At 57.7% G+C, this 27,425-nt stretch overlaps 2 protein-coding genes across 3 annotated transcripts in view; both read right to left on the bottom strand.

Annotated features, from left to right (window-relative positions):
- Nucleotides 1-19, bottom strand: part of RADIL (Rap associating with DIL domain) — a 41,719-nt gene extending 41,700 nt beyond the window's left edge. The window contains exon 1 of the mRNA XM_053656997.1: nt 6-19. The gene's annotated coding sequence lies outside the window, so the exon portion shown is untranslated. The remainder of the gene's footprint in view (nt 1-5) is intronic.
- A 63-nt stretch (nt 20-82) lies between these two features.
- MMD2 (monocyte to macrophage differentiation associated 2) lies at nt 83-26,872 on the bottom strand. 2 transcript variants are annotated; one of them, XM_053657010.1, is made up of 8 exons: nt 26,750-26,872; nt 12,129-12,210; nt 11,341-11,501; nt 10,646-10,720; nt 7,322-7,423; nt 6,494-6,563; nt 5,321-5,478; nt 83-146 (listed from the first exon to the last, which is right to left on the bottom strand). In XM_053657010.1, exons 1-8 carry the CDS (start codon nt 26,794-26,796, stop codon nt 134-136), a joined length of 708 nt encoding a protein of 235 aa, XP_053512985.1. In that variant the 5' UTR covers nt 26,797-26,872; the 3' UTR covers nt 83-133. The 2 variants fall into 2 exon arrangements, with proteins under 2 accessions (XP_053512985.1, XP_036993830.2); XM_037137935.2 differs by lacking the exon at nt 83-146 and having other exon boundaries at nt 2,446-5,478.
- Between the last annotated feature and the right edge of the window lie 553 nt (nt 26,873-27,425).

Raw genomic sequence — 27,425 nt, forward strand, 5'->3', positions numbered from 1 at the left:
AGTACCTGGGTGGGGTGCCAGCGTAAGACCAGCCGGGCGGCAGTGATGACGCTGGATGTAAGTCGGTGTGAGGTTTACCTGTATATTCAACTGCAGGCAACCAGTGGGCGGTGCGTGACAGGGGCCTGGCAGCTCAGGAGGGACACCTAACGGGAAGAAACGGATTCCAAGTCACTCTAACATAGCTAGGGAATGGGGCCGGGGCAGTGGCCGTGTTAACTGATATAAACAAAGGGACCAAGGTGTTAACGCCATTCAAATAGGTCACGTCAGATTGCTTCACTCTTGACTGTTTGATGTGTTCTAAAGAAATTTGAACTACGTTCGTGTAACTGTCAAAAATTTTAGGCTTCCAGCAGGCAGGGTTGGGGAGAGGCGCTGGAGGGTGTGGGGGGTAACAGGTGATAAAAGAAGACTTGACTTGGGGTGGTGAACGCACAATGCCTGGGACAGGTGATATGGTATGGAATTGAGCACCTGAAACCTGTATGGTTTTGCTAACCAGGGTTGCCCCAATACATTCAGTAGGAAGGAAAACAATTTAAGCTGGGTGAAACAAGAAATCACCCCCTGCGGCGGTCATTGGACCATCTGTGTGGAAATTCCAGTGCTCTCGGGACCAGAGACATGTTGACGAGTTGTATTCCAACCCGCACAGGAGCTGGGATCAATGCCACTAGCCCAAAATGCGAACATGCATGACGGCCATGACACACACCCACATACATGGGCACGCATGCTGCCAAAGAGCCAGACATGCTGGGCTGGGCCTCGTGCATTCACGAATGCCCCCCATGTCGGTGTGCGCTTGATGAGTTGCCTGGGAGCATTAGGTGATACCACTCGGCTGATGATGCTGAGGTATGAGAAAAATAACGAACGGTGAGAAAACTCAATGTATTAACTGTCTCTTAAATGGAGAATTGGGAGTGGATGTCTGCTTTTCAAAGTTGGGGTGAAAGAGCTCAGTCCAGCTGGATACCTTCCTTCCAGTTTTTGAGAAAAGAAATGTATGGGAGCCCCCAAGGTAACTTGAGCCAAGAACGGCTGAAGGACTTGTCTGAGGTCACAACATTTCATCGGTGACAGATCACCTTGCTTTTGCAAAATCACATTCCAAAGGTATGTGAGCAACATAGGCAGGGAATGCTGAGTGATTATTTCTCGAGGGTGGGGATTGCGGGAGATTCCACTTTGCAAAGATATCCATCTTGATCTTCATTCCGTTCCTGGCTCTTCTGGCGCGTTCCACGCGCCTTCCTCTGATAGTGGGGGGAGGTCTGCGTCTCCTCCCCTTGACCTTGGGAGACCTCCTTAGCTGTACTGAACATCAGAATGTGGCAGAAGGGATGACTCACATCTTCCGCATCTGCCTGGAGCTCTCTTTCTCTTGGGACCCGGCCACCCTGCTGTAAGAAAGCCCAGGCCACATGTGGAAGTCACTTGTGGCCTGACTGAGCATAGAGAGACGGCCCCTCCCAGGCTCAGCCAGTCCCTAGAGATGTAAACAATTCGCCTACGAGCTCGCCTTTCACATGCATGCCTACCAATCTGGAGACCAGCCCCCCAGCTTCTCTATCGGGGGCTCTTATACTCCAGGCCACTCGCCCCTGCCCTCATTGCCCCAGGACCAAGTAGCACAAAACTAGAAACAGCGCCTGGACCCCCGAGACCTTGACGTTGCCCAAACCAGCCAGCCCTACGCCTGCTCACTGTGCCTCACCTCTTCCTTCCATCAGCAAATGCAATAACGTGCTTGTCCACAAATTCCCCTGGCTCCCTCTGCCTCCCCCAGCCAGTGGCCCCATGTGACATCCTGTGTCACTTCTTGTTGGCTGAGTTGTGGGCCCTGTCATACCAGAAGTCAGCCTGAATAGTAAAAAAATCTACATTTTTAAAAAGATTTTATTTATTTATTTTTAGAGAAAGGAAGGAGGAAAGAAAGGGAGAGAAACATCAATGTGTGTTTGCCTCTCACACGCCCCCTACTGGGGACCTGGCCCACAACCCAGGCATGTGCCCTGACTGGGAATCAAACTGGTGACCCTTTGGTTTGCAGGCCCGCACTTAATCCACTGACCCACAGCAGCCAGGGCTAAAATCTACATTTTAAAAGAGTATTTGGCCAGCTTCACCAGCAAGGGTGTGAGCCAGCTGCCAGCGTCTGCCCCCAAACCCATAAGCACATGACCCTTCAGTCCTCCGGCAGAGGACCCGGACTCCAAATTCCTGACGGTCAGAAGCCAAGAGCGGCATTGGGTGCTGGGTGACGCCCCGTGGTTTAGAGTCATTTCTTACACAGCTACCCCCAGCGCAGTTCACTTACGTGTGCTTTTCGAGATAGCCCAGGTTTTCTACAATGAACAGAGAGATTGGCTTCAGGGAAGAGAATTGACAACGGTTGTTGTTAAGAAGACAACTGGGCAAGAGTGAGGCCTCTCGAAGTTTTGTTTATTGAAGTTCTTTCTACCCCAGCAGAGACAGTGCCATCTACTGGCAGGATTATTCTTCGTACAAATGTTTGTCAAATACTGTGTTAATAGTACAAAATAGCAATCTCACAAACACAGGAAAGGTCCAATGCCAGCAGGACACTTCTGAAAAGTCACGCCACCAATGCCATTGTCAAGCACCGGAGACATGACAGGTCTATAAAAATGAGTATCAAAGACGATGAGAGCCCCTGTGTCCCCCAGGGAAGGCCTTCCCGGGCAGCAGGAGGCTGCCCCTGCATGACTCGGGTGGACCCTGGGACACCTGGCCGGGGGGAGCAGGACGGGCAGCCACTCGTGCAGACGCGGAAGCTGGAACCTGGAATTTCACACAGAGGCAGAGCCGCACCCCCAAACCGGGGCCACTTCTTTTACAAATGGATCCGCTCTGCCCCTCCTGCCCTCCAGGCCAGCCTGAGCAGATGCCCATACGCATCCCAACCCAAAGGGCACCCAACATCCTGGGACCATGCGGCCCCCCCCGCCCCTGGAGCACAGGGCTGTCACCAAGCCCAGAGACCGGGAAAGCTGCCCTCACACTCGTCAGGGGGCCAGGCCCTGAGCAGGCAGATCCGAGGAAGCTCTGAGTTTCTTCCTCCGGAGCTACCTCCCATGCTGCCCCACCAACCTCAGGAGCAGTTGCCCAAGTGCCCAGAGTGTCACACAGGCCAGTCTGCTGCCAGCTGCCCCACCCCCCACCCTGCTTCCTAGGGGTGGGACAGCCACTTTGTCGGAGCACCCTAGCATGTGACAGCCTCAGGACCGACAGCAAGAGTCTCTCTGAGACTCTGGGCGGTGTCTGAACCTCCAGCGCCACGCCCTCTCCACCCCACACGCCCAGCGCGCATCCCGGAAGGCTCCTGAGCAGGGCATTGAAGGGTGAGCAGGGGTTGAGTGGAGGAGGGGGCAAACCAGCCCCTTCTCAAAAGGTTCTGGGGCATAAAGGGGGAGCTCGGGGAAAATGCCAGATCAGAGGCCCAGAAGAGGGGGCACAAGGAATGCAGGTACCAGAAGAGCATCTCAGTAGTGGCCACCAGGATAGTCCCAGGTCAGTGTCCCAAGCACTGGACTGTGGTCCCCCTCAGAATGCAGGTGGCGGGACTGTCAGCTCAGCCTGACACGGTGCCATGCCTTGGGAGGTCTCCTAAACATCATCCCGGGGACCACCACCACGCGGGCCTGAGGCCCAGAGGTTGAGTCACAGTGTCCCTGCCCCGGCCTGCCACCCCCCAGCTTTCCCTCCCCGATCTCCAACCTCGACCCCACTGATGGGAAATACTTGGTGAGCACTGCATGGCGGGTGTACAGAACGAAGGCAGCTTCCAGGGGCTGAGTGTGCCAGTGTGGCTGCATGTATGCACACACGCATGTAAACACACATGTACTCACACGCGCGCACACACATGAGTAAGAAGACAAAGCTTATCCCCCAGGCCTCTGCCCACTCAGGACCCTCCTGTCTGTGGACCAGATCAGGTGATTTAATACTGGCTGGACGCATGGGATTCAGAGGCCGCAGCACCGAATGCCCTGGAATGTACTAGAACTAGGCATAAGGCATCCCGTGTTTGCCCGCCTGGCTCTCACTGGGAGCTGTAGCCCGAGGCTCATCTGACACAGATCCTCAATCTGGGGGGACTGCGGTTCCGGTTCAGACCTGGCGCTGGGCCTGGGCCTCCCCAGGGCTTGCCCGTGTGCCGCGCACAGAGGGCTGGCTCCGCTCAGGCCTGTGGTGGGGCTTCAAGGGGCTCCAGAGGTGGGGGCATCACAGACGCTCACCCAGGTCCCATCAGATGAGCGAGGCCTCCCTCCCACAGGGCCACTCACGGGCACTGAGCACAAGTGTGAGTAACAGCATCACAAACCCTGGGTCTGGGGCAGGCAAGTGAGCTCCGGGATGCACTTGCCCCTCGCATGAGGGCCTCTCGGAGTTTCCCTGGATATTTTTGGCATGAGAAGAAATGTCCAAGGAATAGCTCCTCATTCCCAACTGCTCCCTCCTCTGGACCAAGGACCACAGCTGGTCAGGGGCTGCTCAGGGTGTGCACCATGGCCTCCACGCTACCCACTCCAGGAGCTTCCAAAAAGGAACAAGAGAGAGTGAAAGTAAACACTCCCACACACGGGGACATTAACCTGGCCTGGGCATGTTCTGACCACAGGGCATACCAGTAGGTGAGGCAAAGTGGTGCCATTGGAGTACCGAGTTGATTAGTCATGTCTGCCCAGAGCACCAGGCTGAGAATTCTGACACCACCCATGCTGCAGTTGATTGGTGATGTCTGCCACGGTCACAGATCTCCACCATCCCTGGTCTACAAACTGGGTGATTTTCCCTGAACAGGGGGACATTCCCCAGCTGGGACTTTGGTAGCAGAGAAGGAGGCCCTGGACACCTGATAGAAACAACCCACCAGACCCCTTGCTCGATTTCTCAGGACCATGAGAAGCATATACTGGCCCATCCTTGCCCAATTTACAGGGCAACGTCGGTACCCTTTTCTGACAATGTTAATGTCCATTGTATTAGGAGACACTGTCAAGAATATAAATGCATTACAGGGTAAATTTCTCCTCTGCAGCCATGACTAAATGCTGTCTTTCTCACCAAGGACCCAAGGGACGGCACGGCTGTCACTAGAAGTAACCTCGGACCCATCCAAAGCTCTCCCAGGGGAGGGCAGATGGGCCTGGGCCCTGCACTCTGGGCTAAAGTTTGCAAAAACACTTCCCATGATGCTCTGCTCCAACAGCCCAAGTGTCCCATGCAGTCTGGGCCACCTCACTTGGACACCTTGGCCTGCAGGGTGCTGGGCAGATAGAGGTACCTCCAGATGGCGTAGTAGTGGGTACCAGCACCAAATGCCACAAAGAGATGCCAGATGGCGTGAGCGAAGGGGATCCTCCCGTCGCTCTTGAAGAACACGGTGCCCAGGCCATAGAAGGCCCCTCCAGCCACCAGCTCCCAGATGCCCTCGGTGTTGGGCTGTTGGCAAGGACAGGGTGGGGCACAGGTCAGAGGAGCAGGCAGCAAGGTGGGGAGCTCCTGGCCCCCGCCCCACCCCCACCCCCCACAAAAAGCCAGCCCGGGGTCCTGGGTGGGGGCATCTCAACCCCGTGGAGTCGTCCCACCTCCCCGAGTCGATTCTCAGGTGGAACGGGTTTCCATCAAACTCTTATGGAATGTTTTATAGCTTTTTATCTCTTCTAAAAAGTAAAACCCCAAAGAAGCAAAAGCAGGGAGTGAAATGAATCCTAGATTCAGGCTTAAGACCGCCCACGGTGGAAGTGGCCCCAGGGCCACAGAGAGACGAATGGATTTCATCCCCTCATTTCAGGCAACAGAACATTACTCAGCGTTAGAGGAAGAAGATGAGGAGTCTTGAGGACACTGCTCAGTGAAGTAATCAGTCACCAAAGGACCAGCACTGCGTGATCCACTCGTACGCAGTCCTGAGAGGAACCCAATTCACACAGCAGGAAAGTAGAACGGAGGTTCCCAGGGGCTGGCGGGGGGTGGGGGGGTAGTGAGTGTGTCTCGGGGACAGAGTCTCAGTTGGGAAGGTGAGAATGTTCTGGAGCCGAGGGTGGGGACAGCTGCATGACAGTGTGAGTGTGCCAAGTGCTGCTGCACTGGACCCTTAAAGATGGCTGAAATCATAAACGTGTGTCTATTTTAATCATAATTTTTGAAAAGGCATACATGCGCACGGCAGAAAGTTTTAGAGAAAATGAACCAAAAAAAAAGTAAGCAAAAAGAAGGCGCCCTTGATGAGCAAGCACCCTTGGTGCCTGAGTTACTGCGTCCATTTGACAGATGGGCCAACTGAGGCTCAGGGAGGCGAGGCCCTCGGGGGCCACCTGCCTATTCTACTGCCTCCTCAGGCGAGTCACACGGACACACGGGGCCTCAGTTCCCCTTCTCTCAGAGGAGAGGGCTGTACTTGACAATCTGGAGAGTCGGGCAGAGGTGAGGCCCCAGCCGCGCGGGCAGGACTTACCATTGAGAGGATGACCAGGGCGGGGAAGAAGCCCATGATGACGTAGCACAGCAGCTCCACAAGCTTGTACCTCGGGGGGAGAGAAGCCCCCTCAGCCTCGGGACAGCCCCCAGGCCTGGGCAGGAGGAGACACCCTGACCGCAAGCGTGAGAGCACCCCCTGGGCTGAGTTGTCACCTGACTATACCCAGCAGCTGCTGGCAGGACTGGACGACCCTGGGCAGGTCTCCTTCCCTCTCTGAGACTCGGCTTCCACATCCGTGAAATGATACTCGAGGACTGGAAATGCGGTCACAGCAAGCATGTGGGCACCCCCCGCGCTCAAGCCAGGGCAGACACAACGATCCAATCCCGGCATGCTCGCCCGCAGGACCTCGCCCCCCCCCCCCCCCCCCACCCCCCCCCCCGCTCCAGGGACCCGAGCAGCTGCATCAGCTGACACCTACTGCCTCCCTGGAGGCCCAGGAGTCTGTCACTGCTTTCGTCACCTCTACAGCCCTGTTCGTGCCCCCACTTAGTCATTCCCGTCATGCCACTGGGCAGGATGGAAGTAAGGGGAGTCCAGAGGGCTCAGAGCCGCTCGCTCCTCCATGCCTGCCGGCACAGCTTACGGAAGGCAGGTCACTCTCAACACTGTTCTTCCCTGGGCCCAGGAATCTGCAGTGCCTTGTAAAAAAAAAAAACTCTTCAAATTGACCCTGTGGACTGTGGCCCTGGTGGCTGTCCACTGGGACACCCGGCAGAGCCATGCCCTCATGCCTGCAGGGTCACCTGGGGTCTCCTGTCCTGCCGAGGGCTGCCCGCTGCCTGAGCCTCCCCGCCGTCTTACCTCTCATGGAAGAAGAAGACATACACGGTGCCCACAGAGGCCATGATCCAGACCAGCCAGCGCATGTGGGAGGCCCAGGGGCCCAGCTCCCGAAGGTTCAGCCTGGGGAGAGCCGAGGGCACAGTCTGAGGGGACACGGGGCCTCGCCCTGCAGGGTGGGCCCGTCCCCCGGAAGCTGACCCCAGAGCAGATCCGTCAGCAGTGGCCGCCGTGCGCAACGCGGGCTCCCGTGGGAAGACAGGTGCAGAGGCAATAAGTGAAAGTGACACAAGGAGCAATTATTAGAGGAAAATTAGCCAAACGGGTGTCCCAGCGCAAAGGGGGAGGGCACGTGGGGCCAGCAGGCGTCTGAATGGGGAGCCCGTTGGGGCCTAGACGTGTGCACAGCCCGTGACCCCGCCAGTCCGGCTCCAGGGTCCAGCCAGGGCCATGCCATTTCATGCCCACACAGGCCAAGCTCTTGCGACAGCACCCTTTCTTATAAGTCAAGACGCTACGCACGAAGCTTCTGTGTAAGTCCGATCTGTCAACAATGAAAATAAAAACAAAAAATGGGGTTTTCTGATTGAGGAAGAGACAAGGGAGCCCAGATGCCCCCACCCCCTCGGTGGTCCCCAGGACCCTCCAGGGCTCTGCAGAAAACAGCTGAAAAACCAGAGCAATACAACAAAAAATAATTCTACACCGCCTGTCTGTCCCCGTTGCACCATGCCCCCAGGTGTTCAACCAGGAAGCCGGTCCCCACAGAGCCCCTCAGTCTCTCTCTCTCACCCCCCCCCATCCAGTCAGTCCCAAGTTCTTCTGAGTCGTTCTCCTGAGCAAGTCACACACCAGACACTTGTCCCCACCTTGGCCTTGTATCCGCGTTGGCTGTGAGACCCTAAGTCCCAGAAGGAGTTACGGCCATATCCTTGGCCACCAGCAGAGGGCAACACAGCTCCGTGGCCACAGCCAGGAATCAAGAACAGAAACCCAGGCATTATTAAATCAGCAAAGGAGAGGATAGTGAGGATTACTCTAGAAATCTATGTCACTGTCGCTGCAGTGGAGCACAAAACCCAGCTTGACTCCTCTCATCAACATCCAAAAACAGCCCCGAGGTTACCTGGCTCCTGGCACCTGCAGGTGCTCCCTCGTGAGCTCGGGCCATGGAGGAGTGGCCAGTGGACCGAGCCCCTCCGGTGGCCTCCGCTTCTCACCTCTGCTCTCGGCACGCTCCAGGGCCTCCCGCGCACCCACCCAAGCTGCACCCCTCCCCTAAGACCGTTTAGACTTCCAGAAGTCTCCGTCTGCCTGCCTACCTGGCACCTGACTACCTGAAGCATGAGGATTGTCAGGAGAGAAGCAAGTCTTGCCCTCCTGAAGCCCAGGCCAGGCCAGTCGGATGATGCCTCCAGACAGACAGACAGACAGACAGTCAGCAGGACCGACTTCCCAGCACTCCTCAGAGTCATTAATTTCCTGGTCAAGGTCGACACTTCCCGGGACCCCTGCTGTTCCCTCCTTGTCCCTCTCCCCCACCTTCGGTCAGTCAGCAGGGTCTACTCGGTTTCCAGAAATATCTTTCCACTCGTCCTTCCTCTCCTGTCAACCTCTGTGCCCACTACTGGGGGTCAGGTCCCCACCACGTCTCTCCTGGGCCCTTGTCCAGCCTCCTCCACACCTCCCTGCTCCCAAGGCCACTACCAGCTCCTGCAACGCAGCTCCATGAGCCTCACCAGACACCGCGCGAAAGCAGCAACATCTGAAACAAGGATGACTCCGTTACTACGAAGTTCAAAGTCTGGCAAAACCACTATGTGAAGACAGGTGTCAGGACTGTGGTCACCCTTGGGGAAGTGATGGTGACTGGAGAAGGGGACACAGGGCACGAGGGGGCTGCTTTGTGTCCCCATCTGGGTGCTAGCTGCAGGGTGTGAAATGTCGCTGAGATGTACGATCGTGGTCCCATGTTCTCCAGGGAAGGCACACCCACATAAAATGTGTTTAAAAACAATCACCTTCAAACTGGTAATGGAAAAAAATACAACTAAAAATAAATTTGACCCTGGCTGGTGTGGCTCAGTGGATTGAGTGCCAGCCTGCAAACCAAAGGGTCGCCAGTTCCATTCCCAGTCAGGGCACATGACTGGGTTGTGGGCCAGGTCCCCAGTAGGGGGCGCATGAGAGGCAACCACACGTTGATGTCTCTCTCCCTCCCTTCCTCCTTTCCCCTCTCTCTAAAAATAAGTAAATAAAATTTCTTTAAACATTTAAATAATTAAATTTATTTTTTTTGGCTGTTTAGGACAGCCAAAAATAGAGATTCCCTGGGCAAACGTGGAGCCAACCTTTCTGTGGCTCCCCACCCCTCAGAGGGACACCCCCTCCAGGCAGCCCTCCCGAGGCCCCCACGCCAGGGCTGTGCCCTGTGAGCTCCGCACACAGGCCCGCCTCTCCACGCCTTCACTGGCCTGTCACAGACCTGCGTCCACCGACAGAACCTCTGTGTGCTGACCCCCAGCACTGCCCGGCCACAGGGAGCACGGTCAATGGCGGGAAGGTCCTTCTCCCCTGCGGGAGGCTCCCAGGCCCTCAGCGTGTGACCTGAAGCTTGGCAGTTCCTTATTCCTGAACTTTCAATAACCCTGAGTGACTTGCTAGGGGATTTAACCTGGTACCATCTGTGGAGGGTGACCTGGCGAAACCGTTCACCACATCGCTGAGCCCCACTCCCCGCCTCCCAGAAGTGTACGGAGGTCTCGGAATTTATCCCACAAAGATCAGCCTCGACCGTCCGAAGCTGCTGTCCCTGCAGGTCACACAGGTCGCCTCTCAGACATCTCGTCGGATTCCGGCCCAGGGACCCACACACGCAGGCAAGTAAGAATGGCTCTCCTTACAGTGGCGGAGGAGTGGGGTCTCTGGACGCCACCCACACCCGCAGACACGGCGTGGCCAGAGAGCATTCCGCCACTGTCAACAGGAATGAAGAATCTCCGACGTGCTAACGTGGACAGATGTCCCAGCTGCGTCACTAGGAGGACAGAGCAAAAGGCCCCCTTCCCGTTGTAGTGAGGGGGGAGAAAAGTGGTGCATACACACTCACTGTAAGTGTGCGCGTGTGCGCGGGCGTGCGTGCCCTGTGCACAGAGGTGTTCCCATACGTACGTGCTTCCGAGCACTCGCTCTCACACACAAAATAACTCTGGAAGAGCGTGAGAAAGTGGCGCTGAGCACCAGGTGAAGGCGGCCCCTGACCTTCGCTCTTCCGGGCGGAGTCAGCGTTTGAACAAGGGAGAGAAAGGAGGCGGCCGGCCGGGCGTGGGGCCGCGGGGCACTCACCAGGGCGCGTAGGAGGCCGCTATGAAGAAGTAGATGGCCATCCGGTCACACATGTGCAGGCAGTGCTCCACCGTCCTGGGGCAGAGGGCTGGCGTCACGCGGCCAGCCGCGGTGGCCCCGGCCCCCTCCATCCAGCCACCGCCCTGGGGCCTCAGCCTCCCCGTCTCTGAGTGACCAGAGCTGTGGCTTTCAAACCAGGCTCCCTGCCCCCCGAGGGCTAAAGAGAGACGCCCGGGGGTCCCACCGAGGAACCTCCTCTCCTTCCCCTGCATTTCTAGTTCAGATACTGGGCTTCTCAGCAGATTTCAAATGATGAGAAAATTCTGTGGCCGACGTAAAGGGCAAAAACTATCAAACTGTGCCCCCCCCCCAAAAAAGCCCTCTGGAGTCTGGCATTGTGGTTCCATGTCCAGGCTCTGGAGCCAGGAGGCCTGCATTCGAATCCAGCCCCAGCTGGGCCAGGTAAAGGGACGACGGCCTGGACCCAGTCCGCGCCCCTCTCTGGGCTCTGTCCCCTCTGCTGTAAACAGGGAGGCTGTCACCCAGACTCACCCGGGCTGCTGTGAGGGAGTTCGAGCCCAGCTGGTGCAGGACAGGAAGTGCTGGGCACGCTCGTGTCACACTCTGCATCCCTTGGGCCTGGTCCCCCGAGGACGTGCCACAGGCCCAACCCCCGAGGGCCAGGCAGCGGGTACCTGAGGTGGCTCTTCTTCCAGGCGACCGTGTGGAACACAGTGGACACCACGAAGAGCCCGCAGAGGCCGAGGCCGTAAATCCAGGCAGAAATGGTCTCCCAGCTGTCGTCCGACAGGAGGTAGAGGTTGGAGCTGCCCAGGATGCTGGGGACGATCCAGAGCTGAAGGGGGCGGGGCCGGCTCAGGGTCCAGGGCCGGGCAGAGCCCTCCCCAACTCCGGCCCCGCACCGGTCAACCCGCCTCGGTGGGACTGTCCTTACAACCTGCGCTGTCCCATTAGGGAGCCACCGAGCACGTATGGCTACTGAGCACTTGAAATGTGCTTTGTGCCACTAAGGAAGGAATTTTTATTCCGTTTGAATTGACTTCAGTGTCAGTGTCAACGGCCACATGAGGCCGGGGGCTGCCATACCGAGCAGCGTGGATCAAAAGAAGCAGACAGCCAAGACTCCCCGCTTCAAGGAGCAAGTCTGGCCGCTGCCCTGCACTCCGTGTCCCCGGAGACCCTGGCCTGGAGGTCCCCGGGCACAGCGCGCTGCCTCCGGCCTCTACACTGCTACACATGCGGTCCCTCTGAAGAAAACACCCCCACCTTGTCTGCAGGGCAAACCCCTCATTCTTCAAATCTGGCTTCCACTGTCATTCTCCCTGGAAAGTCCGAGCCGTCCCCAGGGCAGAGTGGTACGCTCAGAGCCACCGCTCACTCTCCCAGCGAAGAGGCTACCGCCCCCCACCTTGACCTGCATGTGCCCCCCGCAACAGCTCTCAGCCCCCAGGAGTGGACTCACGGCGTGGGTGGCACAGTTGGCCGCATGTTCGTACTCCGTAGGCTGGTACCTCTTGTGCGCGGGGACCCGGTGGTTCATGAACCTGGAAGGAGAGGCACCCTTCCTGGGCGCTGGGTCAGGAGGCCTAGACACCTGGCCCCTGGGAAGGGAAGACAGGGATCCTGCTCCCCGCCCACCCCCTCCCCACCCCCCTCCCCCTCTCACTCTATTACATTTTTTTGGACTCGCCAGTCTTTTCCGCCTGATCCCCCGGTGCACTTTGCTAAACATGGGGGGGCTGCCGCACTCTCCTTGTTTCCTATTCTTGTTTTCTTCACTGCAACTGGCATGCGGTGCCTGCCGCTCCCCAGGGGGCGCAGCTGGACGGGTTTCCACATGTGCACACTGGACCCAGGAGACGCCACCCCTCACCCTTCCGCCCTTCCCAGGGGGAACCTTCCCCCAAGGAAACCAGCCCCCCTCACCCTGTCATCATGGTTTCAAGGTCCTCGAACTTCCTTTCAGTGGAAACTGAAACACCAAAAATTTCCCCTCCAAGGTCCCAATTATTACTATGAAGATCCACAAAAATGAACAATGAGCACAGGGCTCAGAACACAGGGCTCCAAGCGGTACACTGCACAGAGCATTTATTGAGCACCTTCTGTATGCTGGGTCCATGCAGGGCCATGCACAGAGCATTCATTGAGCACCTTCTGTATGCTGGGTCCATGCAGGGCCATGCACAGAGCATTCATTAAGCACCTTCTGTATGCTGGTGTCATGTTAGTACAGTTGATGGAAAGTTTGCTGAGCGTGTCTGCGCCCCCTGAGGAACGTATGCTGAGCACCCACCATGTGCTGGGTTCTCTTGGAGTCCGGAGGAAGGACATGCAGCAGTGCTGCTTCCCACATACCGTGCGGAGGCAGCGTAAATGCCGGGCTTACAGTCACAGAGAAAGTGGAGGGCCCACCCCTGGAAGTGGGAGGCCAATGGAAACACAGCCTCCCCTGGCAACCAAAACAATCTGCCCGTCAGCCCACCCTCTCCACAAGTGGTCCCGGAGGAAGCTGGCGGTGATCGGTGATCCCGGCTGCCTCACTCAATACTATGTATCGACAGCAAAAACAGGTGCTGGTTGGGTTGTGTCCGCTAAGATTCTTACATCGGAACCCAAACCCCCAGAACCCGAGCGTGCGACCGGGTGTGGAAACAGAATTGTTCCCAGAGGTGAGATTCACGACATCGAGGTCTCACTGCAGGGGGTGGGCCCCGGTCCAGTAGGACTGGGGTCTGCATAAGAGGAGAGGAGACGCAGAGCAGGGAGACCATGTGCCAGTGGAGGTGGAGATTCGTCCCCAAGCCAAGGGAGAGCAGGGGAGGCCAGCCGCTGCCAGGGCCAGGAGGGGTCCGAGGAGACGCTCCCTCTGAGCCTCAGAAGAAACCCACCCTGCCAGCACCGACATCTCCTGGCCTCCAGACAGTGAGAGGATCGCTTTCTGTGGCTTTAAACCACTACGTGTGTGTGGCCACTTGTCACCGCAGCCCTGGAGACACTGACCCAGGGGCACACAGGGTTCGTTTGGGTCCACTCTGCCCGGAAGCCCCCAGGGCACTGTGCCAACTTGCACTCGCTCCGCAGGCTGGGGGGACAGACTAGGGCCCTTCTCCTGGGTGGGAGCTGGGTCTCAGGAATTACCAGGCATGACCTGGCTGTCTCCTCTCTTGCTGGCCCTTTAACAAATGCCATGAAAGCCACCCATGGTGCCAGCCACTCAGGTTCGAGGGTGATGTCACGGTTGCCGTGGCGACCCAGAATGGGCACTTATTCATATATTCTGGCCTCCACAAAACTTTCCTTGTCCCCCCCCCCAGGGCAGTGGCAGGTATTGAATGTCCAGCAGTGACAAAGGCAGGCAAGGGAAAGCCAGCAGGGGGGGGATTGTGAGGGGACAGGGCCCGGGGCCGGGGCAAACACCCAAGAAACCCAGTTCCCACAGCCTGCGAGAACCGAGCACTTCACTTGCATGGCCTGCAGCCCAGTTCCTTCTCCGTGAACCTCTGAGCAGCATTTTAAAAGGACAGTGAATCAATTTGTGTTTTCGCTTCCTTTTAATTCACGTAAGTAAACGTCTTCTTTTCCTGCTATAACTATGAGTTTTGCTAAACATACAGAGTCATGGAACCGTCACCGCAGCAAAGACAAATGGCAGATCTTCCCCCCCCACACACACACACACACACACACCTCCACGGGTCCCCTGGCCCCAGGCCCCCCGCAGCCCCAGTCACCGCAGCTCTGTTCTCCGTCCCCACAGCCCTGCTTCCTCCAGAAGGTCACTTAGTGAACAGAGCCTTGCAGGAGCCCCAAGCCTGTTTTTTTGCCGTCTAAAGAGAATGTCTTATGTGCAGGCCAAACGCACGCTCACACGAAAGGAAACTCTGTCTTGACCACCACAAGGGGACGTTCTCACTTGTCTACTCGGATCCTGTTGAAAACACACTTGTTTCTGCACAACAAGAAGACGACCTTCCTCAGTGCAGCGGGGCTAGATCCAGCAATGATTCTCTGCCTTTCCATTCTCTTTTTTTTTCCTTTTTTCCTTGCAGCTTTCTGCCTTTGCCTTCTTGTGCACAGCTCCCTGCCTGTGAGATTCACCGAGTTCTATCTGTGGGGCCTTCCTTTCCATCGTGAGAACAGTCCACTGGGCGGATGTGTGAGGCCTGTGTGTCCCTTCCCCTGCGGAGGGACAATGGGGTCCTTTTCACCACAGATAAAACTTAGAACGTACGACCACAGAGCTGGCGGCCAGGTAGGCAGCCCTCAAGGGTGTGGGAAATGTCCCCTGGCCAAGTGGACATTTCCGGCAGGCCACGGCTGGTCAAACGTGGGGAGGGACACGGGCTTTTCTGCCCCTCTCTGGAGAACAGAATCCCCGCCTGTGGTCAGCCTTTGCTTATTAGGGGACCACGTGGCCACCACATGTGATGGGTAAAAAGGCGACTCTGCGCAGCGGGGTCCAAACTTAGCCGGGACCCGGAGCCAGATGCTGGCAGGGAGGCAAGGACAGAGGTCAATTCCCCTCCTGAACTGGAGAGGTACGGGCCCCTGAGCAAGGCACAGCTGGTCAAGCTGCCGTGTGACCTATGGGAACTTACTGTACATCTCTGAGCTGCAGCTTCTTCCTTTGTCAAGGAGATAATATTACGTCGCCTGCAGGTGGCATGAGATAAGCCCACATGGGTGGAGCACTGACACACAGCAGTGCTCAAAGAATGGGCGCTGTTTTCTCCGCTCCCTGGGGGCTCCCCGAAAGAGCCCAGGCACCGTGTGCTTCCCAGTGCACGCCCCCTCTGAGCATGTCATGGAGAGCATCCATTTAAAGCCCTTGCAAAGTAGATATTGTCATTCCAAGTTGAAGATCAGGCTCCAGGAGAAGATACCAGCGGTTCTCCATCTCGGTCGCACATTAAGAATCACGTGGAAAACAGACGGATGGGTTGACAAAACATGGTCCATCTGCACAATATGATGTCGCTCATACCGGCCCCCAGGGCCTCCGGGCTCAACGGGGGCAGCAAACAGGACCCTGCTCAGGTGGCAGCCTGATGGGGTGGCCAAGACTGTGCCCTGCAGGGCCAGGTTGCAAAGGAGCCTGTGCTGCATGAACTTGGGCCTGTCGGGAAGGAATGACCGATGAATCAGCGATGTCTGCTGGGGACACAGCAGGCGGGCCCTGGCTTAAGTGGTCCCCTGTTCGTTGCCTCCTCTTCTAGGAACCTCGGGACAGCGCTACACACCAAGCAGGGCTGAGAGCGTGACGGTCATTTCACACAATGATTCTGGAGTGGGGCCACAGGCCAGGAGGTGGTGCGGGGAAGGCAGCCACCCAGACCTCCTGACTCCCTGGCTATCGTCCCAGGGCACCCACAGCCCCTTCGGCCCTGTCCATGGTTCTGACAGGAGAGGCTCTGCCTTCCGTCTGCACTCTAGAACAAGGTGTGTCTGGGCACCCTCCCCTGGGTGGCTGTGCATCTGGTGGCAAAGGAAGGGAAGGGACAGCGCTCTACCCCTGCTCCTGGACTCACTGCCTCATGGGCCAGTGGTCCATGCAGTTCACGGCCCCAGGCCCCCGGCCCCGGCCTTTGCCAGGCCCTCCCACCTTGGCAAGTTCGCACCAGACTCCCAGGCCTCATGGGCCGAGGCAAAGCCCTGGAGACCCGAGCACAGGTGCCTGCGCCAGGGCCAAGCGCAAACATGCCAGGCAGCTTCTGCGTGGGCTGGAAGACCCCGCGTTCCAGGGGCTTCTGCCTCTCTGGTGCCCCACCCCTGCTGCACACCCCGCCCTTTCCCCTCGCCCCAGGAAAGCCCAGTCAGCCTGCCTCCCGGCCGCCCACACTCCGCTTCTTCTGCTGAACAGTCCCTGTCCCCCTTCTCAGCCTTCCGATCACCGGTCAAGTGTCCCTCCTCTGAATGCTGTCCTCGAGCCCTGCCCTCACACCCCCACGCAGATTGGGGGTGTCAGAGCCGCCTTCTCACCTCCCCGGGCCGCTGCACAATCTTGGACACGCCCCTCCCCTCTCCCTGGAGGCCCCCAGGAGGCGGCTCCTGCCCTGGGCCTCCCACGAGTGCTCGTGCGAGGGGACTGGCCATGACCCACCTCCCTCCACCTGGGCCGACACAGAGCCAGGTGTGCCACAGGTGGCCCCCGACGACCCAATCACCCATCCTCCCAGAGCATTTATCAAGTTGCTCAGACTCGAGGCAGCAAGATGGAACAGTCCAGCCTTTAACCGCCCCCCTCGGAATTTCTGGAATCGACAGGCTCCTGAGACACGGGTGAATCCAGCCAGGACAAGTGTCTTGCCCGAGGTCACACAGCCTCAGTCGGCTGACTTGGAAAAGCAGGAGGTACGGAAGGGAGCACCCGGGACGAGACTGGGGGGCCAGGGAGGAAAACGTTTAGTATTTTTTTATATCTTCTTTTTTTCTCTTTGTATTCTGTGTCGCTTCACTAGCTATGACTGTGTTCATTTATTCCTACTTTAGTAATTTTTTTTAATCAGCTAAAACAAAGACATGTTAAATAGGAAAGTCTGTGTTCGAAATCAGTTTTCAAGACCAGAGGTTCTCACACCTGCCCCCTCAGAGTTTGTGGGGGGGAGGGGCTGGCCCCAGAGAGAGTCCCGGCAGGTCCCCAGATGCCCCCACAGGACAGGGTGGAAGTGAACGGTGCCCAGGGTGGACGCCAGACCGCAGTGGGAGTGGGAGGACGCACCGCACGCCGGCAGGGGGATGCGCCACAGATGTAGCACCGAACAACAGTGCACGCCCCTCAGTTCCACACGTGGAAACTTCAAGAGGTGGCAGCAGGAGGCTTGGAGGATGACCGTCAGGACAGTGGCTGGCCCTGGGGGCCGGGCAGTGACTAAAGGGGGCGTTGAGAGGTTTCCGGGGACGGCGACACTGAGCATCCTGGCCGGGTGCTGGTCCCACCAACACACTGAGCCTGCAAGCTGTGGCAGAAAGGCCGCCGCCCTCCAGGGCGCTGCGCAGATGCGAACGGTTGAAGAGGTGGGGGGGACCCAGGCACCTGCCCGGTGAGGCCTGGGGTCCGTAACGGTGGGCATTCCGCACCACTACCCCCCACAGAGCAGCAATCAGGCCCAGGTGGGCCAACTCCTGGACCCCATCAGCCTGCACCTGTCCCCACCACCTGGGCCTCCCTCCAGCCTGGGCTCGGAGCGCCCCAGCAGCTCCCCCTCCTGCTCCTTCCCCTCCGGCCCGGAGCATCCAGGCCCAGCCTCAGAGCGCCCGCCATTTCCCCCTGTCCGCCTGGCTTGGCCGAGCCCCCAGAGAGAAGCCGGCCTCCGTCCTCAGTGAGACAGGTCAGGGACAGCCTCTGCTGCCACTCTTTCCGGGCTGGGCCAGTGCCTGGTGGTGGCAGCCCTGAGTCCCCAGAACAGAGGACTGACAGAGATTTGTCCAGAAGACAAAGGGGGTCTGTCTGTCTGTCTCACAGCGGCAAGGACAGCCAGGGCCAAGCTGGCCCCGGCGCTCAGAGCCTCCCCCTCTCCAGCCTGCCCTGGGGGGCTCTCTCTGTGTCCATTCATGAATCCTCGGCTCCTGGAAGGCAGACAGCAACTTGGCTCAGTCTCTGGGAAACAGAGCGGGAGGAAAAGCAGCCCTTGGGCCGGTGCCACTTGGAATGAAAACCAAAACCCCAGGAGAGAGAGCCTGGAACAAGACGGGGAGACAGCAAAGGGTGGGGAGGGCCGAGGTGGGACTGGATGCCAGGGCGGAAGAACCCTGGCACAGCCAAGCTGTGGGTGACATGGCATATGAAAGGCGTCCCCTGGAGGTATGCACCTGGTGGGACTGACCAGAGAACCAGTGGACCACGTCTGGGGACACCCCTGCTCCAAGCATCTTGTGGTCTGGCTGGGGAATGGTAAGCAAAGGGACAGGACCGTGTGGGGACTCGGGACACACCTAGAAGGGGGACCGTGCCTGGAGGAGTCTGCAGGTGCGTTCCTGCAAGGCTGCCGGAGCGGGGCTCCTGGAGAGATCCCGCCTGCCGTGTCTCCTGCACACCTGTCAGCTCAGGTTTGCAGCCGAGGAGGGGAGCAGCAGCCCAGCCTTACTGCTGCTGAGGTGACAGGTCCCCGGGCGTCAGCCCCTCTGCACCGGGTCACTTCACGGGCACCCTGTGGCCAGTGCATGTGCGTCTCCTCGCATGGTCCTCCCAGCAGTCACACCAAGAAAGCATCGTGTCCCTGGCTTTGCACACTTCTGCGCCTCACCTGGCCACACAGCCACCCCAGGCTCCAGCGTGTAGCTGTCGGCATGCTCACACGAGGACACGAGCACCAAGAGGACAGGGACGAGCTCTGTCCTGGTCAGCCCCGGGCCCCCAGCACCTGGGTCAGTCCCAGCACCCCTGGGCCACAGCAACTACTGATGAACCAGCGGACAAATGGAAGGCAGATTTGCCCGTGGGGCAGTCAGAGGTCCCAGGTGCGGGGGTGGGGGGGGTGTTCTCGTGGTTGACCTCAACGGGACTGGACCACACCGTCCCCACCAGCTCCACTGCCACAGCAACAAAATCAGAGCCACAGCGTCCCCCAAGCCCGCTCTCGGCTTCCAGTATCCCCACCATCTAGTTGGTGACAGAGCTGTGGGAGGGTCCCCGAAAAGTGGACCTGAGGGAGCAGGTATTTAGCCCCAAGATGAGCCTTCTCTTGGTGTAAACTGAAGCACAGGGCATCTGCCACGACCACTTCTTTCAGAGCTGCTGATTCTGTGACCTCCCAGGCTACCCGGGGGCCCGTAAGTACACCCCTCATGCAGCCATGAGGACCCGGCACCCAGGGAACTAAGTAACCAGCTCAAGGGCGCCCCCACAGGGGTCAGGATGGACAGCACACCGTTGGCGCACTCATTGTAAGCTCCTGGCCAGGCACTTGCAGTCCTCCAAACCACTACAGTGTGTGTGTGTGTGTGTGTGTGTGTGTGTGTGTGTGTGTGTGTGTGAGAATCTCTTATTCTGCCTATTTAACAGAATAGAAAACTGATGCTCAGAGATTCAATCAACACAGTGAGATTAGTACTACTATTATTTCCCATGTTCCAGAAGAGAAAATGAAGGCACAGAGAGGCCAGGTGACATGCCCAAGGTCACACGGCCAAGGCAGCGGGGGCGGGGGGCGGGGGCTGAGGCAAACCCAGGTGTCTGACGGCAGAAGCCACCCACAGCGCACCTCCCCCACCCAGTCCTCTGGAGGAGAGACACCTGCTCTCTCTGCTGCCTCCAGGTTCCAGGGGGTGGTTAACGCACGGTTCACTGGATGCAGACGGAGATGAGAGAGCCGAGGTTGGGAGAGAGCAGACGCTGCGAGGCAGCGGACTGGAGGGTGAAGTCAGACGGGAGAGGGAGGGGGAGAAGGGGGTGAACGCCTGGGGTGGCCCAGGCACACAGGTGGGCAGCCCCGGAAAGGACAGAGCGGCCAACCCCTGCCCGGGTCCAGCTCCGGGTCCCACGGGCCCCAGTGCACTCGATTCTAAGTTCCACAACGCGTCCAGGTGCCCTGCTGTTAAAGGAGCTGTCGTTTCTTCCCCATGAGCCCTGTCCCCACGCACATCTCCGGGGCGGCACCCTGCAAGGGTGGCAAATCCGTGTCACCCTGCACTTGTGACTCGAGCGGGGAGGGACTGCCCTCTTGAAGGCGTGGTTCCCAGTCTTCACGCTGACAACGAGGCAGACGTCGCATTCCCCGTGTGGGTGCTCCCGTCTTCACAGAATGAGATTCCGCCACATTGGCAAAAAAAATCAAATTAAAACGAAACATTTCTGCCCTGGCTGGTGTGGCTCAGTGGGCTGAGTGCCAGGCTGCAGACTGAAGTGTCGCTGGTTCAATTCCCAGTCAGGACACAGGCCTGGGCCTGGGGCCAGGCGTCCGGTCGGGGGCGTGTGAGAGGCGGCCAGTCGACGTTTCTCTCCCTCGCTTTCTCCCTCCTTTCCCCTCTCTCTGAAAACAAATAAATATGCACTAAAAAATAAAATCTAAAAAAAATACATGTCAGCTTTACTTAAATACTTTCTGACTTTAAATTTTATACTTAGTCATCTTAATTTGCATCTCGCCTTTTCTATTGAACAAAACTATTTGGATATTTCAGAATACAAATCACTTAAATTTTTCAATGTTTAACATTTCCTTTAATTTACAGTCATAGGGTTTTTTAAATTTTATATATATATATATTCTTCAGTGCTCTTCAGGAGGAATTTCTGAGGCAAGGCAATGTCACCCGTCTGAGTCATCCCACATGGGGTAGCACCAGCCCCACGTGGCCATTGAGCATTTGAAATGTGGCTGGTGCGACCAGGGTACAAGCTTTCCAATTTTATTTCATTTCGACAAGTTTAAATTAAAGTAGCCGCGGGCGGCTTGTGCTGTGGTGCTGGACGGTAGGGCTTTAAATGATTGCTGTTGACGAAGCCTGGATAGAAGTGCAAATCTCGAATCTCAGCAACAGTGGTTCTGCCGCAGCAAAGTTGAGAAGAAATCAGTTCCATGCTCTACACAATGACTAACATGGAGTGTGCCTGGCCATGTCTGACTACTCACCCCCACACTGCCAGCAGGCGACAAATGCCCAAACACCGCAAACCACTGCCTGGGCTCCACCGTCTCTGACACCAGCTGCCTTCAGTCCTGTGACGGCCTCTGTGTCAGTGTTCAACTTTGTCACTGCGGAAGTGTATTTGTCAAGGAGGAAGACAGGGTCCGTTTTGTTGGAAAGCGTATTAGCTTGATTTTTAGCTTTAAACATGTAGACACAGCACCTGAGCTTCTGCTGGGACACGGGCCCCCAGAATGCTCAGGGCAGGCCTGCCAGTGATTGAGTGAGGGCGCCTGGGCCCAGCAGGCGAGGCCCCAGAGCCTGCCAGCCCCTGAAGGGCGAGGGCAGCCGGGAGGACGCAGAACTGCACCCGTGTGGCAGGAGCTGAGGCGGGCAGAAGACCCGCACTCTGCAGCCGTGGTGACTGTGGTTGTTACTATCCCCGCGATGTGTGGCAGGCAGAGAGGCCAAGTCGGACAAACCCAGGTGTCAATCCTGCCATTTGTTCTACAATCCCAGTCAAACCCAACAGAAACAAAAGGGTCCCTAATCCGCACAGGCTGGCTGAGGATTAGATGACACCATGTATAAGAATGCTTCCCCGGGGGCCTGGCTCTCGGTCTGGGGTCACCCTTCCCGACTCCGTGAAGCCCCACCACCCCTCCCCCGGCATGTGGAGACCCCCGGACAGACAGCAGAGCGAGCCTCTCGGAGACACACGGTGCCTCTGACAGGCCCGTGCACCTTGACAAACTTCCTTTTTACAAACTGCATCAAATCCTCTTTGGAAAAAGAAACTGTAAATAGCAACAAGAACTGAGACATAAATAACCACCACAGAGGAGTGACAACTGTGTCTCCCCCCTGGAAGCTTCACACACATTATCTGCATCACAAGAACAAAAAATGTTTACGGAACCAGGGCCCTTCAGAATTTCGGAGCCCCTGCTGGAGTAGGACCGGCTCTGAGTGGCTCTGAAGGGACACGAAGCTGTCGGACGGGACCTGAGTGAAGAGGAGGCCTACTAGGGCCGCCTTGGGCATTGCCACCCCCCCATTCGCCTTGTTTACAAGGACGAAAGCAGGGCTGGGTGACTAAGTCACTTGCCCGAGAGAACCCAGCAAAGAGGAGGGCAGAATCGAAGCCCAAGTTCCTGCCGCTTCCCTGGAGTACTGCCCCATGGAACGAGCCGGCACCCACTTTTATGTGGCCTCAGGAACTCCAAGTCCCCACAGCGAGAATGGCACCATAGGGACCTTCTTGACCTGGTCATGGTAGACTGGGAGGTCAGTGACATCACATGGACCCACAGGGCGTGGCCAACGCCCAGAAATGACCATGGATTGGGTATGTATCCACACAGAGAATTCTCCTCTCCCCTGGTGCATCCCCTGGGGGTATCCCCGTGGAGTTCTTTACAGAGCTGGAATCTGGGGGACAACCTCAGGGTCCAATGGGGGGGATAAAACACAGTAGGGGGTGGCAATGACTGGGACTATGGGGGAACTTGAAACTCAGGATGCAGAGAGACAAAAAAAGCTGGGCAACAAGGGTCACAGTTCAGCTTCAGGATAAAAGGCTAGCCGTAGAGCGGAACAAAAACGGCCAGGCGGACACTGTTTCACAGGGACAATCTCGAGATGGAGGGGTGAAGGGTCACTGTTTCTTGGCTCTTTTTACATACACTTGCCATGATCTAGAGAGGGTTCTCCAAGGAGCCCGTGCTTGGAGGGTAACCACAATGTGGTTTTATAACGACCCCTGTTCAAAGTCACACTGCATTAAGCAAGAGAGAGGACGGGTGTCCCTAGGGGTTAATTCGCTAGTCCAAAGTCACACTGCCAGTGTTCATTCAACAGATTTTGGCTGGTACCTACTCAGAGGCCAGGAGCTGCTCGGGGCCTAAGGGAGGCAGGAGGGGACACACCCAGGTGGCTGGACTACACTTCCCAGCCTCCCTTGCAGTGGGGTGTGGGCACCTAAGTCTCACCCAGGGAATAAGAGACTGTTCGATCTTCTCAGGCACTTAGAATCCAGCTTGTGTTTCTTTCCAAGTCAAGAATCAGGATGCTGCCAGGACCCAGAAGCACCCTGTGCACCCTTCCTAACCTCAACTTCGCCCCTCCCTCCTCCACAGGTAACCGCTGTCCTGATTTTGCCATAACCATTGTCTAGCTTTTCACCTCCCTTCCTCCACATTCCCAATGGCACAGCTGGTTTGCCAGTCCCTGAGCGCTCTGTGACTGGACTCAGGCTGTCTGCAGGGTTTTGCTATCGCTCACCGTGTCTATTCGACGTCTCCACAGTGCCCGACATTGCCCGTTGACCCTGGTGCACCTGCCCCCATTTCTCTCGGGGAGACGCCCGGAAGGGGACGCCATGCGTTGGGATGTGAACGTGTCCGTGTTAGCGCGGTAACTTCTGTTTCCCGAAGCGCGACCACAGTGTTGCCACACTTCGTCCACGCTGCATGGGAACAACAGTCTCTCCCTATGCCCTCACTTTGCGTGACCTTTCTCACCAGTGGGAGCGTGCCAGACCTGTTTGCTTGTGTCTCCTCTTCCGCAAAGTGACCGTCTTCACACTTCCTATTGGCTCATTTGTCTCTTTCTCACTGAGTTCTTCGTCTATTCTGGACCTTTAGTACTTGCTGGTTAAATGGGCTGCAAACGCATCCTCCAAGTGTGCGGCTTTTCTTCTATTTTCTTCATGGCATTTTCCGATGAATAGAAACTCTTGACGTTTAGTGCAATCTGGTTTATCTACCTTTTCTTTTACGGTTTAGACTTTTCGTGCCTTTGGGAATCGTGACCTACCACAAAGTCCCAAATAGATTCTCTCATGTCTTGTAAAAGTTTTCAAGGTTTGTTTGTTTGTTTGTTTGTGCTCTAATTTCACTTTGAAATCTTTGATCCAGCCAGGAGTGCTTTTTCCGTGTGGTGTGAGGGAGGGGCTCCAGTCTCGCTGTTTCCATCCGGATGAACAACTGTCTCCCGTTTGTTCAGCAGGGCATCCTTGCCCACGTGGATCAGCTACGTCACCTTTGCCAAAGTCAGTCTTTACACGCAGGGATCCGTTCTGGCCTCTCTGCATTGGTCAGTCCGCCCGGCTGTGCACCAACACTGCACTCTCTTTAATTCCCACAGCTTTACAGTGAGTGGTTTCCTTGATGAAGATAAATCATTCAAGGACTCTAGGTTAGACTCTTAAAGATCAGCCAGCCAGACCATTCATGGGGAAATTGAGGCTCAGAGAGGGAACACACCATCTAACCAGGAACATTGTGAAGGCCTGAATATTCATGTCCTCCCTCTCCCCAAAAACTCCTATGTTGGAATTCAGGTCCCAGGATGATGATATTTGGAGGTGGGACCTTTGGGACGTAATTAGGTTATGAGGATGGAGCCCCCATGGACAGGGTTATAAGAGGTCAGAGAGCCCACTACTTCTCTCCCCACCACAGGGGGGCGCACAACAGGAAGTCAGCAGCCCGCAGCCCTGAAGAAGGCCCCTGCTGGACATGGCCCCTGCAGGCACCCTGATCTCAGCAGCGCTCCGGCCTCCAGAACTCCGAGAAACAAATTTTCTGTCGTGTGAAAGCCGCCCAGGCTGTGGAGCTTTGTTTTAGCCACTAGAACAGACAGAGACAAACACCCATCTCTCACCCCGAAGAGTATTCTCGTCCTGTTCAATATGGCAGCCACTGGCTACTTGTGGCTACTGAGTGCTTGAGATACAGCTAGTCCAACCCGAGGCGGGCTGTAAGTAAAATATACACACCAGGTTTTGAAGCCTTGCAGTAAAAGAAAAAAAGGAAGAAGACGTGTGATTCCACTTCCTCCCTGGACTCATCACCAATGGAAGGGGCATCCGCCCAGGCATGGAAGGATGGGTTCAGGGCCAGCCCCAGCCCAACTGGAGAGCCCGGTCCAGAGTGAGCAGCACCCATGGCCCGATCTAGGCCATTCAGACCAACCCTCCCTTCTCGGCAGATCAACCAGCTGAGGCCCAGAGCGGTGGAGACGCCTACCCGAGATGGCACAGCAGGTGCGGGCTGGGCGAAGGCCCCTGGAACGGCCTTCAGAGCTCCTTCCCCGCCTGTCTCACCCACCGCCTCCGGCCCTGGGCTTCTCCCTCCCCTTTGGGCAAACACTCCACCAACTCCCAAGTGACGATGGCCCACAGGACCCCCGAGGACTTTGAAAGTCCAGGTGTGCACACCTCACCTGGGATTTGTACAGCTGCGCCTCCACCTTCACACCAAAACACAGTCTGCAGGGGCCCATCCTCACATCCTGCCCCCTGTGGACCCTACTCCCAGGGGACTCCCCGACTTTATGAAGGAGACAGAACACACCCTCTCCAGCCCCCCAAGAAATGGGGAGTGAGCCTGAGGCGAAAGGACCAGCCCTGCCCCCACTGTCTCTGTCCCTGTGTGTCCTGCTCAGTGGGGGCCTCCGGGCTCAGCTGTGCTCAATTTGACCAGAACTTGTAGAAACTTCGGGGCACAGGGGACCCTCAACACAGAGCCACATGGATGCGGATCTCAAAACAATGCCAGCATGGCTCAAGTTCACCCCCTGCCACTCCGGGCTGAGGGGCGGAGACCCGAGCGGGAGGGTAGGAGGTGCGGGGCAAACAGGATGGATGTCCCCTCCAAGACCCGGCTGCCCAGAAAGGAGGAGAGGCCCAGGCCGTGTTCCCAGGGCCACCGGTCCTGTCCAGACCCCAGGGGCAGAGGGGCAACCTCAGGAATGGGTTTTCACGCTGCTCTCAGGTAAGCCCACCACCCCCAAACTCTTAGAGGAACTTCGTGACTGTGCTCCCCACCCCCCACTGCCCCTTAATTAGGCATCAAAGCCAGGAGCTGGCCTTCACTGGGCCACCCCCTGGGAGTACCTGTCATCCCCATTTAAGGAGGAGACTGAGGCTCAGGGGACCACGGACCTCACACTGTGAAAAGGCCACAGGCAGCTTCCTCGTCCTCAGCCTCAGTTGTCCCACCTGCAAAGCACACCTACCCATTCTCCCTGCTTGCTAGGGGGGGTCGGGGTGGGCTTGGGGTACAGCGTGGGGAGATGGGAGGGGTGCAGGGGAAAGGAGTGCTGTTGGCGGGAGTGACAAGAACCAACGCCTTGAATCGTTAACAAAAATGCTGACAGACACTGAGCGATCACTCCACTCTGGGCGCAGTGCAAAGTGCTGGATCACCTCACTTCATCCTGGCGGGGACCCCAAGTGTGGGAACTCTCATTGCCCCCGTGTTGCCCACCTAAAAACGGAGGTTCGGAGCGGTACAGCGACTCCCCTCAGGGCACCCCGCTAAGAGAGGGGAGCCGGGAACCCGCGCTCTCGGGGTCCTGGGCGCGGAGACGCTGACAACGACCCTGGTGTCTGGTTTCTGGCTTCTCCTGGCGGGTTAGGGTCCCCTTATCCACTGGCGAGCTCCAGGCGGCAGGGGCAGCGACAGCGCCGTGGCCGCGCACCCCCTGCGCCCCGCGCTCTCCCCTCACCTCGCGTACTTGGTCTTCTGGAAATCCAGGAGCCGCGGGGCGAACATCGCGGCCGTTCCATCGGCGTCCAGCCCGGGCTCAGAGAAAGCGAACTTGGCGGCCCGCGGGGAAGGCGAGCGCGGGGCGCGGGCGCAGCAGGTAGGCGGGTGTGGGGCGGGGGCGGCGGGGGGCGCGGGGCCCAAGCCCGACCGAGGGTGCCAGGAGCCGCCGACGCAAATCCCCACCAGATGGTGGCGGGGCGGGGCGGGGGGCTCCGGGCCAATCGCCTTAGTCCCCGCGACCCGGGCGCCCTCCCTGGGCGGGGCGGACCCCTCCGGCTCTCGCCCCGGGTAGGGGAGCTGTGGGGGCGACAAAGGGACCTCCTGACTGCCGCCCTCTCTTCCTCTCACAGCGTCCCTGTCGCCCTCCTCGCCCTCGCCCGTAGATGTTTAAATCGAGAAGGCGACGGCCCCCGCGCTGGAAGGCAGGGGACACCGCCTGCGCGCCTGACCTCGGCCCCAGCGTGGCCCGTCCCCGAGTGGACTTGTAGCTCACACTCTCCCACCGCCAGCGCGGCCTGTCTTGTCCCTATGAGACGCAAAGACCCCAAAGGACCCACCCCGAATGGCTGCGGTCTCTGGGGACCCCCACCAGAAGCTGTGACACTGGGGGCCCTCAGAACCTCCAGATGCGAGCA

This window comes from Artibeus jamaicensis, unplaced genomic scaffold (assembly GCF_021234435.1).
Source record: "Artibeus jamaicensis isolate MK-2021 breed Jamaican fruit bat unplaced genomic scaffold, CSHL_Jam_final scaffold_3151, whole genome shotgun sequence".
Lineage (NCBI taxonomy): Eukaryota > Metazoa > Chordata > Mammalia > Chiroptera > Phyllostomidae > Artibeus > Artibeus jamaicensis.